Source organism: Anguilla anguilla, chromosome 9 (assembly GCF_013347855.1).
Source record: "Anguilla anguilla isolate fAngAng1 chromosome 9, fAngAng1.pri, whole genome shotgun sequence".
Classification (NCBI taxonomy): Eukaryota; Metazoa; Chordata; class Actinopteri; order Anguilliformes; family Anguillidae; genus Anguilla; species Anguilla anguilla.
In genome coordinates this window covers 9,386,774-9,401,051 of record NC_049209.1, presented here as the reverse complement: position 1 = coordinate 9,401,051, position 14,278 = coordinate 9,386,774, and the positions used below count along the sequence as shown (strand labels likewise).

General features: G+C 38.0%; 2 protein-coding genes across 2 annotated transcripts; one reads left to right on the top strand and one right to left on the bottom strand.

Moving 5' to 3' along the window:
• Window positions 1-726: 726 nt before the first annotated feature.
• Window positions 727-4,208, top strand: psmd10 (proteasome 26S subunit, non-ATPase 10). The gene is made up of 5 exons (XM_035433792.1): window positions 727-913; window positions 1,265-1,363; window positions 2,315-2,461; window positions 2,635-2,801; window positions 3,480-4,208. Exons 1-5 carry the CDS (start codon window positions 800-802, stop codon window positions 3,631-3,633), a joined length of 681 nt encoding a protein of 226 aa, XP_035289683.1. The 5' UTR covers window positions 727-799; the 3' UTR covers window positions 3,634-4,208.
• A 195-nt stretch (window positions 4,209-4,403) lies between these two features.
• b4galt4 (UDP-Gal:betaGlcNAc beta 1,4- galactosyltransferase, polypeptide 4) lies at window positions 4,404-13,988 on the bottom strand. Its single transcript, XM_035433791.1, has 7 exons — window positions 13,812-13,988; window positions 11,925-12,471; window positions 9,669-9,901; window positions 8,477-8,664; window positions 6,475-6,597; window positions 6,011-6,115; window positions 4,404-5,069 (listed from the first exon to the last, which is right to left on the bottom strand). The coding sequence occupies exons 2-7, from the start codon at window positions 12,193-12,195 to the stop codon at window positions 4,940-4,942; spliced, it is 1,050 nt and encodes a 349-aa protein (XP_035289682.1). The 5' UTR covers window positions 12,196-12,471; window positions 13,812-13,988; the 3' UTR covers window positions 4,404-4,939.
• Window positions 13,989-14,278: the final 290 nt, after the last annotated feature.

The following is a 14,278-nucleotide window of genomic DNA, read 5'->3' as shown; positions in this document are numbered from 1 at the left end:
GATATAACCCATCATCATCACCACCAAGTACCGTCTGTTTAATTGATAGGCCGTTTTGGACTACTTTTCCATCCCATAATTCCACATTTCTACAGTAAAAACGCATTAAATCCATAGCATGAATTCCTGTTAAGGTGGTCCTCAAGATGTATTGGAGTATGATGAAACCTGTTTATAGTTTTAAAGAATTTTTAATAAGCACCATCTATAGAATGGAATTGCCATTTAGAATTTTGCCATCCAAGTTTCCTACAGTAAAAATACACCTGGTAAGAAGGACTTCAATAATCTAGTGGAGTTTTATAATAAAAAATTAAAAAACAATGTGATTATTTTATAGTTTTTTGTTTTTTTATTTTATTTTTTAAAGGCACGCGTGTAACTTAATTGCCATTTTGGTATTTATTCATTTTTGAGCATTGAAAGTGCTAATAACTTTCTGCAATACATTTGCGTCACAATTGGGTCTGAGAAAAGGTTTCTAATCAAAGTAATAACGATGGTATGCTGTCCAGGGACTGATAGTCCTTGGAGTTTGAAAATCTGAACATTTTAAATACTAAATGGATAAACCCGTGCTATGATTTGTGATGCAACGGGGGGATGTGAAAAAATTAGAAAATCAGGGGAATTCATTTTACAATTGAACTAGAATCATTGGCTTTTGCTGTAATTTAAAAAAAAAAAAATTACGTATTTTTCGCTAATTTGGTAACCGGAAGTTGTTTCCTTACTGCACAGTCGTGTTAAGTCCGACGGTGCACACCGGATATGAGGAGTAATAGAAATAAATAAAGCAATGGAAGGTTCTGTGTCCAACTTGGAGGTGTGCAATTTAGCATACACTGGGCAATTTGAACAGTTAAAAAAATGCATTTTAGCTGATAAATCATTGGCGTCCAAAACAGACCAGGTAAGAGGAATGTTAAGATCGTAAATGGGTATGTTAGATTGATAGCAAGCTAGCCACTGAGCTACGTGCTGAGTGTATGACTGCTATTCACAAGCGTAGTAGCTGCTCACCGAGTTAAACTGGACAGATGACTTGCTAACTTGGTCTTAATTTCTCGATCTCTTAAAATGCACCAGCATCAGTCATGTTCATGCTTGTATTTGCTGTTTTGCTGATTTCGTTTTGAGGACTGAGTTGATTAACGTTACGTAAAATAATTTCGATTCGTTAGCAAGGCAGGCAAGTTGATGACAACAAACAATTTTAGTTCCAAAAAGGTTCAATTTAATTTGTGTGCTTTCTATGTTACAGGATCACAGAACTGCTCTGCATTGGGCGTGTTCGGCCGGTCACAGTGACATAGTGGAATTTCTGCTGGGCCTTGGAGTTGAGGTTAATCTTAAAGATGACGTGAGTATAAATGTTGTGGACATCTGAGTGCTTGGTCTTTCATCTTTAGCTGATGAAATGATGCCGGTTGCAATTTAATTCAATATTAAATGGAAGTGATTACATTATTCATAATAACTTTATACTTAACTGAAACCAGTGCCTGTCAGCAGTTCAGTTGTTTTGTTGCTATAGCACAGCTGATAACAGATATACAAATAGATAACTTACATACAACGTCTACAGAGAAAACCAGAGGGAAGTTCTTGAAAAGTTTGTTTCGCCTAACTGGACCTAATTTTGAGGGTTTGGCCTGAGCTTTCAGGTGCCAGGCCTGAGCCGGCCATGTTCAGTGAAGATGCACATTTGAATTCTGATTGATTTTTAAAATCACGCTGTTTGTCCCTGCACTGGAGAGCAAATCTTTCCCCCTCTGCTGTTACATCAGGCTAGCTGTGCAAAATGGGTGAACTACTGCATACTGAGTAAACATACATTCTGTTCTTAATGTAAAAACCTTTTAAATGATTAATACCTTAAATATTCAGACTGATACATGGCAACATTAAGTGAGTGATTAGAGGGCATACCTCACACAAAGATTTTTGGATATGTAAGGCAGCAGCTATATCAGTGATCTTCAGTTCTGGTCCTCGTGGGCGGCAGGGTCTGCTGGTTTTGTTGTCCCCTTAATATTAGCAACCAATTCAGACCCAGGAAACCAGGCGAGTTAACTGTGTAATCAACTTATTTCATTGTCAAGTAACAACAAAAAAACAACAGACCCTGCAGCAAGCCAGGACTAAGAATGAGCTATATGGAGTAACATTGCTTTTAGTCAGATAAAAAATGCACTTAGCTGTTAAAAAGTTCAAGTGGCAGATTCACTTAAAATTGTATAACTTTAATTTTTAGTAATTATTTCTGGCATTAATTTTCTTGTTCATTTTCTGTTTTCCTTTGTTACAAAAGGCATCCTGGAGCCCGTTACACATTGCAGCCTCTGCAGGGAGAGATGATATAGTTAAAGCCCTGATTACCAAGGGGGCCCAGATTAATTCTGTCAACCACAATGGTTGTACTCCTCTACATTACGCTGCTTCGAAAGACCGATATGAGGTACTACTGTATAACTGCCTTATATTTTTGCATGACATATTTGAGGTTTTTTTTCTCCATCAAAAAATGTTAATAATAAATACTGTATGTAAAATAAGGGCTTTTCACAGCTACAGTGTGCTTTATGTTGTAACTGTCATCCCAAGGCCTAACCTGTTGTTTTCACCCAACAGATAGCTCTAATGTTGTTGGAAAATGGAGCAAACCCCAACATCACAGATAAATTGGAGTCCACTCCTTTACACAGAGCTTCTGCAAAGGGCAACTACCGATTGATTCAACTTCTCCTGAGCCAGAGTGCTTCCACTAATATCCAGGATTCGGAAGGAAACACTGCACTGTAAGTTCCCACAAATCACTTGTTTACAAATTAATTTTTCTCATCCTTTAACAATCTAATAACCATGGTTTCAGGAGTAGTGTGGGCACCTTGTTCCAAGTTCTTTCTGAAAGGTCATCCCCTTTAGTGCAGTACAGTTTAGTGAGTCTCTGATGTGAATTGGCTAAGAGCAACAGGTTTTAAGTGTCCTTCCTCGGTCCTCTTTGGTGAAAATGGCTAGTTAAACTAAAAATCTACATGAATATTAGCGAGAAAATTCTACTTGTTAAGGATGATACTATTGTGGGACTTTTGGTAAGTTTTTTCTTGTTTTACTATTAGTAAACTGCTTTGATTTTAATGGAACAGAATAGAATAGAAGGACAACCAGTTATACACCAGTTACAGTTTCTGAATTGAACTTAGACCTTCTGTCAAGCATTTCTGTTTTAATGAAATAAAGACTGTGTAAGGATGTGGATACAATTTAAAAACAAATTCTGCCCAATTGTATACCTTTTTATGACCACTAATGTTGTGTATGTACAGTAGAGTATGAGACCCTAAAGTATTTACTGTTTAAGAAAAATGGAAATGAGATGTACTGTAATATACTGGGACAGAAAGATTTAGACTTTAGAATTTTCTGCCGTCTGTTTATGGTGAATGATACTTGCCATGCTGTGAATATTCCTTTAGTCACCTGGCCTGTGATGAGGAGCGTGTGGAGGCTGCAAAGCTTCTAGTGGAGCATGGTGCCAGCATCTATATAGAGAACAAGGAGGAGAAGACGCCCCTACAGATCGCTAAAGGGGGCCTTGGGTCCTTGCTAAGGAGAATGGTAGAAGGCTGAACTGTAGGTTGCACAAGTGCAAGAATATGGCTGGAGTATTATAATAATGAACACTGCAGTAACAGGTTCATGAAGGCTTAACTAGTATGATTGATAGTTTTTATATTTTGGAATGTAATTCTATTGGAACGCTCCTTACCACGTTGTGAATGTTTAAAAGTTCACTTTAAAAGAATTCCTCAAAAAATGTATTTTGATCTGACAGTGACCATTCCACAGCACATTTTTTGTTATTTCAAATATTAAGTCGGTGAAAACGGCTTCTGCAGACCTAATTTCCAGAATGAATGAAATATCTATTTGCTAAGGTTCTGCTGTAAAATATCTTACAGAATACAGAAAGTAAAAATATGAATGCTGTTTGCATAAATTAATTGTTTGTTGTTGTATTATGTGCACTTATTACCAAATTCTTGTTTTCATTAGAAACTTGCAAACAGTTTAAAGTGGCTAAGCACTTGCACATGTTACATAAGTTAGGAAAATGGGATTTTTTAAAAACCAGAGTACAACAGTGGATTGTGTGCCTCACGCTGAGGTAACCTGCAAATCATATTAAAGTTACTACAACTGATCATCTTGTAAGCTGCATGTATTGCATATAGTTGTACGTTGCAGAAATAGATTTGCCAAAATCTAAACCATAAAACATTCCCCATTCCTTAAACCTTTTTAACATGTATCTATTTGCATAAGTTATCAATTATGCAAATGCAGATATATATCCAAACAATTTTGTAACCAGTAATTATAACAAAATGTGACATGTGTTTAGTTAAAACAGCAGTACATTCATAGTCTTTATTGAATGTTGCATCAGAAATGTAACAAGGCATTCACACAAATTTAAAATTACAATGTGTTTTAAAAAAAAACTAAAAAGTAAGGAATGTCATCTATGATCTCATGTCAGTGATATTGGCAGTGCACCACAGGCAGAACTTAAGGCAAATGATCAAACAGGAAAGGTACAGAGAGAGACCTTTTCCTACATGGCATTTAAGTGTCTACACTTAAATCTACACTTGTCTAAGAACAGTTATTGCCAGAAAATACATTCAGTCATTAATAAACAGGTATACATTTTTCTGAAACAAAATCTAAATTGGTTTCCTTGACAATGAAGGCAAGAATCTTATAATCTCAAAGGGGTTTTTTTGATGTAGTGTAACTTTAAATGAAGTCTGAATTTATATGAGCAATCTACTACCTCTTCCCAAAACAGACGTGTTAAAAAGCTTAAAAATTCAATTTCCATTGAAAAATACTTGAGGTTTTTGGCGCCATGGTTACTTCGGGGCTGGAACTATGGTTTGCCAATGTCGACAGTGATATTTATATAGAGTTTTGACTTTTCCACAGAAAGCATTTTGTAGGAGCAGGTATTGAGTCCATCTTGCCTCCACACTCTCGGTGTCTGTCCCAGCAAGCGCATCCTGGAAATAAGACCGAAATGTTAAAATTCAGCTTGAATGCTGTGCTATTCAATTTGTCACATGCATCATCATACAATGTTCCTCAAACAAACTTACCTTGAAAAAATATTAAAAGTACAAGACATACCTGGCCCTCATAATATCACAACACCCTGCTGATTCCATCAGAACTCTAACTCATGCTTACGGTTATGCCCTTTTCATGGCGTAGTTGGACAGTGCACAAGGCTTAATCTGGGTTTTACACCCTTTATTGGCTGGTTTGTACAGCAGAACTACCGCTATGTGCGCAAAAACAAGTTACTAGCCTTTTCTTTCTTTTTTTCCTCCTTTTTCTGCCAGCACCTGAGAGGCTAGATTGGTTTCGGCATTTTCAAACCAGAGAAACATGACGGCCTGTTCATAAACTCTCATATTCCACTTAAAATGTCCACTAAAACATGTTTCTGAAAACATCTGAGGTGAGAAACAGGAATGTAATTGCTGAATCTTGATTCATATTTAATCTGGAATGGCAAGTTTGACAGCTTGATCCAAGTTTCATGAGCCAGGCACAGCTACACTGTACATTTATTTGCATACAGAACACTTTATGCAAATGAGATGGACACACTTCCTCCACCCACACATTGTGTATTCATTGGAGACAGGCTGAAACAGTGAGTGGAATTACTGTAAGACTTTTGACTTGGTCATGTCAGCTATTAGCAAGCATTTATGATGAATCCTTTTGTGTATACAGCATTCATAACATTACCCGAACAAGACCAAGGGATTGGACAAGGCATTTAAGGCTCCAAATAAACATTCTGAAATTACTGCAGGACACTTCTGAGGTAATGAAACTGTGCACACAAGTGCAACTGTTTGAATATTTTGATTCCCTAATCCTGGACACTTATGCACACATTTTGAATATCTGTGCCTATACAATTCATTACCTGTCTTTGTTGACCTCATTGCCACTGTCTCTCTTATGGAAGACCATTGTGTAGCGGGCTACTTCAGGGGGAGGGCGCACAATTTTCATTTTTTGAAGCTCTACCCTAAAGGGTAAAAACAGCAATTTCAATGGGAATTAACAGATAAATAATAGAATTAGATTATAGCATTGTGGTGGCTAGCGCAGTAGTATCTGGGCCAATTCCAGAATTACAAAATGGACAAGTTTTAAAAAAATATCTTTTGTGTCCATGACATGCTTTTTCCACTCTGAATTATAAATAAACAGTTAATTTCAGCCCCTGCATTGCTGACTATGATCTAGTATCTAAATATTAAACAGGTAATTCAATAATGGCTATGAAGGCCACATCTCGAATCGCCAAAATGTTAAATATTTTGGGGTCATAAATATGCACACAAACATCTCACCTAAATTATTAAACTTTATAGAGGTTCTCACCGTATACGAAGATCATCGTCTTCTCCACCCCACCCCCAGTAAACGTTGGAAAATCCATTAACTTTAAAAAACTGCTCCTTCGTCATAGCTGTTACTCCTCCAAAGTAGCCTTTGTATCGCAACCTGGAAGATTAAACACAAATTCAATACATAGTTAACTCCATCTTACCATGAATTCCCACAAGCACTCCAGTTTGATCATCAAGAAAGGAAGAAAATATATTTTCCCGGTTTGAGAATACAAAAGGTATTTCAATTCTACAGTTGAGGCCAAAAGTTTACATACACCTAGATATTCAAACTCAGTTTCTCACAACTAAGCACATTTCATGTTACCATACATTTCTTTTGTCAATTAGGGAATCTGCTTTGTTCACATCGGAGGTCGTTTTAATAATTCACTATATCAGAATTTCAGTGGGTCAAAAGTTTACATACACCAAGTTGACTGTCTCTTTAAACAGTCAGGAAGATTCCAGAAATTGATATAATGACTTTGTAGAAGTTTCTGATTGGCCAACTGTCATAATTATGAGTCAATTGGCACCTGTGGCTGTATTTAAGGGCTTACCTTTAGAGCCACTGCCTTTTTGCCCTTGATACCATGGGAAAATCTATGCAACTCAGCAAAGACCTCAGAAAAAAAATTGTGGACCTCCACAAGTCCAGTTCCTCCTTAGGAGCAGTTTCCATACAACTGAAGGTACCACAAGCATCTGTACAAACAACTGTATGCAAATACAAAATCTTAGGAACACACAGACACCGCATCGTTCAGGAAGGAGGCACAAATTAACTCCCAGGGCTGACCAAACTTTGGTCCAAAAGGTTCAACTGTACCCCAAGACAACAACAAAGGAAGGACGAAGGATTTGGAGGCATCAGGTACCAAAGTATCTACATCCAGCAGTAAGAGAATCCTACATTGCCATGACCTGAAAGGCTGTCACCCAATGAAGAAGCCCCTCCTCTAAGACTGGCATAAAAAAGCCAGAATTAAGTTGCAGGTGATCACCAGGATGAAGACCTAGCATTTTGGAGGAGTGTTCTCTGGTCAGATGAAACAAAAATTGAACTGTTTGGCCATAATGATCAGCGTTATGTATGGAGGAAAAAGGGTTAGGCTTTCAATCTGAAAACCATCCCAACTATGAAGCATGGGGGTGGTAGTATCATGTGATTTTTTGCTGGAAAAGGGACTGGTGCACCTCAGAAAATATATGGCATCATGAGGAAGGAGGATTATCTAGAAATACTACAGCAACACCTCAAGACATCAGCTAGAAAGTTCAAACTTGGTCGCAACTGGGTCTTCCAGCAGGACAATGATAAGCATACCTCCAAAGTTGTAACAAAGTGGCTTAAAGACAACAAAGTGAAAGTATTGGAGTGGCCATCACAAAGCCCTGACCTGAAACCCATAGAAAATTTGTGGACTGAACTGAAAAAGTGTGTCCGAGCAAGGAGGCCCACAAACCTGACTGAGTTACACCAGTTCTGTCAGGAGGAATAGGCAAAAATTCCAGCAAATTATTGTGAGAAGCTTGTGGAAGGCTAGCCCAAGCGTTTGATTCAAGTTAAGCAATTAAAAGGCAATGCTACCAAATACTAACAAAGTGTATGTAAACTTTTGATCCACAGAAAATCTGATATAGTACATATAAACTGAAATAAATCTGTCTCTTAGCTATTATTTTTAAATGACCTCTTATGGAAATAAAGTAGATACATTTCCTGTGTTACATCAATTAGGGTATTGCAACATGAAATGTGTGGAGTTGTGAAAAATTGAGCTTGAATGTCAGGATTTTGTCCCTTGACAACATGAAGAGAAAACAACTATTGGTGATAAGATGGTATCTTGCAACTTGAATATTTGTATAACAGGTATGCGAGTTATTTGTTGGGACACACACATTAAAACAACAGGCAAGCGTCAATCTTATCCAAGACTTTTACAAATGTGCTACACTACAGGCATGAGACCTTTTAAGATACTCACTTATAACCTGTGGCATTCCTTCCCACCACAAGGTGTTTTGGTTGTTGTTCACACATATAGAGATTGTTGTCATTCTCTGGAACCAGGTCCACATCGTGAAAAATGAAGCAGCCCCAGCTGTAGTCCTTCAGAGCCTCCAGGTATCCCACATTCAGCAGCTTTGCTCGGTTGAACGTTAAATTTCCAGCCTTTCACAGAGAAAACACATAATCAAAATGAACACCATCAAACCCCAAAATGTCTCTGTTGCTAAGCGGGGGGGGGAGGGGAACAGTAGTTTGGAACATAGTAATTTGCTCCTGGGTGAGGTTGTCAAATGAGTGAACTTTCTTCAGCTAAGTGTTTCTCACACAGCGAGGCAGTGGAAGCGAGGCAAAATTAGCAATTCCACTTGAACTCAGATTTGATTTCACTACCCTTTTACAACTGCAAATAGCAAAATTACAACTATGCAAAATGACTAAAAATACTAACCCTTATGTTGTCTTCGTATTATGGATGCACCCCATGTGCACAGGGTCAAATAAGACCTATACTTTCGACCGCCCCTGTGATAAAGCCTCTTCATTGAATTTTAAATCCTAGAGCAGTGGTCTCCAACCCTGGTCCTGGAGAGCTACAGGGTCTGCTGGTTTTTGTTTTCACCTTAAAATCAGCACCCAATTGAGACCCAAGACACCAGGTGAGTCAAGTTAACTGTGTAATCAACTGCTCTAATTGATTCATGAAGTGCAGAGTCATTATGAAAACCAGCAGACCCTGTAGCTCTGCAGGACCAGGGTTGGAGACCACTGTCCTAGAGCAATATTTTTCATGTAGAAACAACCTGTCACTCATCAATAGATCAGTGAATAACTGCTTTCCTACTTCACAGTCCAGAGAGGCTGTATTTCTTCAGTCTATGCCACTTGCTTTTAACACAAAATACTCATCATAATTGAGGTTTTATTTCTTCCTGTAATAGGTGTGTGGTGTTAAACTTTGATTGTGACATCTGATTTCTTAATGGTAGGGTTTAAAAAGACTCATAAAGCAATCTCCATACCCTGATGGTGTACCGCTTTTATCAAAATATAAAAAGGGCAATGTTTAACTTTTTCATAATGGTAGCGTCACACCAGGAAAAGTCATCAAGTGCCATGCTGAAAAAAAAAACATTTTTACGTTTTGTAGTGTTGCAAAAGAGCACTACCTGATGAATGACATAGATGGCATAATGCAACTGCTGCCTCTGTAGGAAAGGATGCAAGTAGTGTAGGAGATAGCGAAGGTGCTTCTCCCGGCTGCGATGGGGAATGAGAATGGCCACACTCTGCTGGGCTATGCAGTCCACAGGATGGTACTGACCCTCCACCACTTTGCTGTTCTCCCTCTCTACCTCCTTGAGTGTTAAGGAGGGGTGGAAGGAGAGCTTCAGGGCACCCTCTAGACATAAAAAAACATTTCATATTACATTTACCTATCATTTACCTAGTAACAGAAATGTGAGCTCCTTGTAAGGTAATCTGGAGGAAGAAGTGCAGGAAGAAGTTATTCCTAAATACTCAAATCCAAGCAGCAGCTAAAATACAATTTTCAAAAAGAGCACTCGCCAACAAACACAGCAGTGTGCTGAACACTGAAGGGAAACTATATTCCATTCTGTCCTGTTGTCATATACCAAAGGTTTGAAGAGTCCTACACTTGAGCATTTCACTCACCATTTATACTCTAAATTGTAAATGTAACAATAAAAACTTGAAACTTAAGAAGGTTCTTATAAAAAGATGCAACACCAATCAAACACTAACAATCTGACATATGTCATTTTGAGAATGAGGATCAAGATTAAGGACATCAAAAATCAAGACATAGGCCTTTGTTGCAAGCTCATACTTATACATAGTAGTTATGTACTACAATTGAATTGTTGACAGATCATTCCAAAACGTTATGTACAAAGCTGCTAGGCTTTGAATTAGTACTCCAACTGAATTTGATCTGCTTGAAAACAACAGAAAAATCCAGAATTTCAGTTAAGGCACAAGTTATAGGCAGTCATCATTAAAAACTGCAACAGCTTTGACAAGCTATCTGTAGCCTACAGTGATGTGAATAACTTGATTCTCATAGCAATTTTGCAACACATTTTTGAAAATCAGTCTTCTAGATAGGTTTAAAAGGGTTCATAGTTCATTTCAACCGTCAGTAACATCATTCAGTACAGAAAGTCCTTGTGCATACAGGGTATTTCCTGGCTCAAAATCAAAGGTGGTACCTCAAACCATGTGAGCATTAAACCCCAGCTACAATTCCTTGGTTGAATGTGTTGTCTGAACCTCATCTGATTCCTATGGTAGACAATTTGAGGCACCCATTTCACCGAGTTAGAATCTGTTGCCTTTGCAGCAGAGCAAGGCTTGACGTACAAATATTAACCCCAGCCACAATTCCTAGGGTGAACGCATCTGAATCGCATCTGAAACACATCTGATTTATATTATGGAATTGTAGACATACTGAGGAACCCATTCAACCCCGTTTTCAGAGTCACAATCCTTTGCTTTTGCCAAAGAAAAAGATTTGTATGTAAGTTTGCATTGCCTTATTTTCAAATGACCCAAGTTTTGGCAGCCCATGTAATTATACCCCAGCGTTTCCTATTTCAGAGTTGCATTGCCTGCTAGACTATTTTCCCGAGTTGCAATTAGCTCTATTGTTAGCAATCTACTTTTGCCTGTTCTTTTCCCATTGGGTCTACTGTTTGAGGAGATGGTTAGCTAACATTAGTATTATATTGTTAACTGTCCTTACTTTGCTATACTTTTAAATGTGTTTTTCTAGATGAGTAGTCTATTTTGAATTTTTTCTAATATTGGCAAGGAAATTTATAGGGTGCATTGTCTGCAATGCTATTTTCTCCTGTTGCAGGGGGCAAGAGCTCATCTGCCAGTGTGCCATAAAATAATTTGTTCTGTTGGTAGCCAAGTTTTCACTTTTTTTCCTGTGAAGCTTCCAGCTCAAACCACTTCCACCTCAAACCACACATACTTCTGTTTTATCCAAATACAAATAATTTTGTTGTCTCAACAAATAAGAGAAACAAATCCAAATAATGCCCTCTCTGAACACCCATAACAGGGGTGAACTTTTTCCCCACAATACTGTTATTTTTCAGAATTCAAGGCCAGTTGTTAAAAAAACCCCACAAATAAACAATTAACTAAAGCTAGAAAACCAGCTGGCTTGAGTTAAGACATTGCATCAGTATGTTCTCTATACATATTCATTCTAAGTCCTTTGCAGGCCTCTGCTTATGTAATCTGCACCCAGAGTGCACATAACAGGAGGTGACAGGAGTTCAATGATTAATCATACCATAAATCAGACATATTGCCTACTGTCGTGATCATTTCAAGTGTGACCTTCAGACAAAAGTAAATGTATTAGAGTTGACACAAGTACTTACGAAGTAATGGGGATGGCTGTGTACAGTGCTGACGGGGTGAAGAGGAAGTGACACGATGGGAGCTATCGTGAGGCATAGCATCCTTGGAGTTCTTTTCTCCTCGGTGGACAATATACTGGACATTTGACTGGGTCCCAGATGATCTTAGTGCATCCTGTACCGTGTCACTACCAGAGGTAGCAATCCAAGCCAGAACAGACAATGCTAGCAGTATAAGCAGCAAGTATTTTCCCTTTCTGAAAAACTTAAACACTGCCATGCACAACCTCATGGCCAGGTATTTTCAAGAGTCTTATTAATAAAAAGGAAACAAAGAGCACATAACCTCAGCTTGCGGTTAAGACACACAGAGCAAGATCACTGCTGTGGGCTTATTAATAAGTCATCCAGTAATCCATAAAAATAACCTGAATAAAAGTCTTTTTTCTTGATGCACAAAAGGTTTTGCCAGCAAACATATTATAGTAGGAGAAGATTTTGCTTCGGGTAGTCTTCTGTGAAAAAGATGAATAGGCCTCAGGAATGTGAAACTTCAGCAAGCCACAATCTGGGGGGAAAAATTAATTAACAAATCTGTAATGGTATAGCCTAGATCATTACAGCACAATTTACCTTACTACTTCCTCCTAACAACCGAGCCGAAAATTCCAGCTTGGATTCAAAGATGGTTTAAGATGCTCTAAACTGGGTTTTCGACACTTAGGGCTATACAGAAATAACAAAAACAAGAAACCTAACACCATGTTCCTGCTGCGACAATGTACAATGTGACTCTAGAGGTTCTTTCTTTTCCTCACTCGGCGTATTCGTGAAAGCCACGCTGACACGTAATACTAAGAGTCAGTTTACATCTACCGAAGAAAGGACCATCGGAAATATCTACCTGTACACGTGTATAAAGAATATTAAGATCATTTTTTAATTTATCACATGACTTTCTACGTTGAGCCATATGTGCGTAAACTGAAAATGCTTCAAATTAAAGCCAGTAATCCCTTTTTTTTCTCAAATGATACAAATAATTCACAAGGATCTTTTTTATATCCTCGTCAAAATGTCTCCTATCAGAGGGAAGTTGTGCTGTCGGGAAAACCCTATGGCAAAGAAGACATTTAGCCAACTTTTCTGCTAGCTTGAAAACACAACTAGCACTGCTGAAAATTAATTACAGCCATTGTGCACGAACGGCGCCTAAGGCAAAATTTGTAAACGCTTCATTGTGAAGTTAGTCAATCAGATTTTAGCTAGAACATAGCACAAAACCGGTAGGCCACCATCACAACTACCCAGGTGTCTAAAACTATTTCACCAAATACTAAATACAACGTGGCTACTGAACCTAGCTCATGATATAATGTATCGATAGTCCATGAACCTAGACTTTTTTGTTTAATTTTAGCTATGCTTGCCAATTGAGCCAATCGATACAACGTTACGCATTGGAAGCAATGGGATGAGACTTAATGGTTTATTCAATTGGTGGCGAAGACAGCCATCCGTGTTATCTAAAGGATTTTTGGGCCAATGAAATCACAATAGTGCCGATGATAGATAGCACTGTTACCACTACCCATCTGCGTAACAAATAATCAAGATAGCTAGTCTAACCAAATAAAATGCAACATGCAATATCAGTAGTTAGCTTACCTTTTGAAATTACAAGATTTCTCAGGACATAATTTTCATAATTTCTCTTTCGACTAATTAGGCAGTGGAATTAGAAAATATTAAATCTCAATTACCCATAGGTTCTGTAAAAATAAACGTTAGTTAGCTAGCTAAATACATTAATGCTTTACTTTAACAACTCTTGCAATGTAGCAGATGGTAGCAAATGTTTCGAGACGTGCTAAATTATTACAAGAACAATAAGGACTCTAGACTTACCTTTAAAGAAAATATCATCTGGTTTACCAAAAGTACTGATAGTGAGACTACCCGCAGACACATCGCCTACTGTTTTAGCTAGCTACATTGTAAAGAACCTTAGGGACTGTCTCCCGTGAGAGGCTATGTGGAGTTTCTGTGCTTCTTCTTATTCTTCTGGTGTTTATTGGAGGTTTAAAACAACTTGTGGTGCATTACCGCCACTATCTGGACTGGAGTGTGTGTGGGTCCATTACTATCACAATATGCCAGCTGGCTTAGTACGCGAGTTTCTATAGTTAAATTCTTTTAGACAGTCCTGTACTATACCATTATTGAAATAAGTAGTTCCACGAAGCACTGATAATCTGAATTCGTTTGGCTAATGTTTTGGTTTTTTTTCCCCATGATGTCTTGTGACTTTCCACAGGAAACTTCACAACCATAGAAATGCTGCATTCTTGTCAACTCTTATTTATTAGACAGTA

What these genes read in the sequence shown, in the direction of transcription:
- psmd10 (XM_035433792.1), top strand. Translation starts at nt 800, where the DNA reads ATGGAAGGTTCTGTGTCCAACTTGGAGGTGTGCAATTTAGCATACACT. An exon ending in CTTCGAAAGACCGATATGAG is followed by an intron (nt 2,462 to 2,634) that starts GTACTACTGTAT and finishes TTCACCCAACAG; the next exon opens with ATAGCTCTAATGTTGTTGGA. An exon ending in TCGGAAGGAAACACTGCACT is followed by an intron (nt 2,802 to 3,479) that starts GTAAGTTCCCAC and finishes ATATTCCTTTAG; the next exon opens with TCACCTGGCCTGTGATGAGG.
- b4galt4 (XM_035433791.1), bottom strand. Translation starts at nt 12,195, where the DNA reads ATGAGGTTGTGCATGGCAGTGTTTAAGTTTTTCAGAAAGGGAAAATAC. An exon ending in CCATCTATGTCATTCATCAG is followed by an intron (nt 8,665 to 9,668) that starts GTAGTGCTCTTT and finishes TCTCTGTGAAAG; the next exon opens with GCTGGAAATTTAACGTTCAA. An exon ending in AGGAATGCCACAGGTTATAA is followed by an intron (nt 6,598 to 8,476) that starts GTGAGTATCTTA and finishes TTAATCTTCCAG; the next exon opens with GTTGCGATACAAAGGCTACT.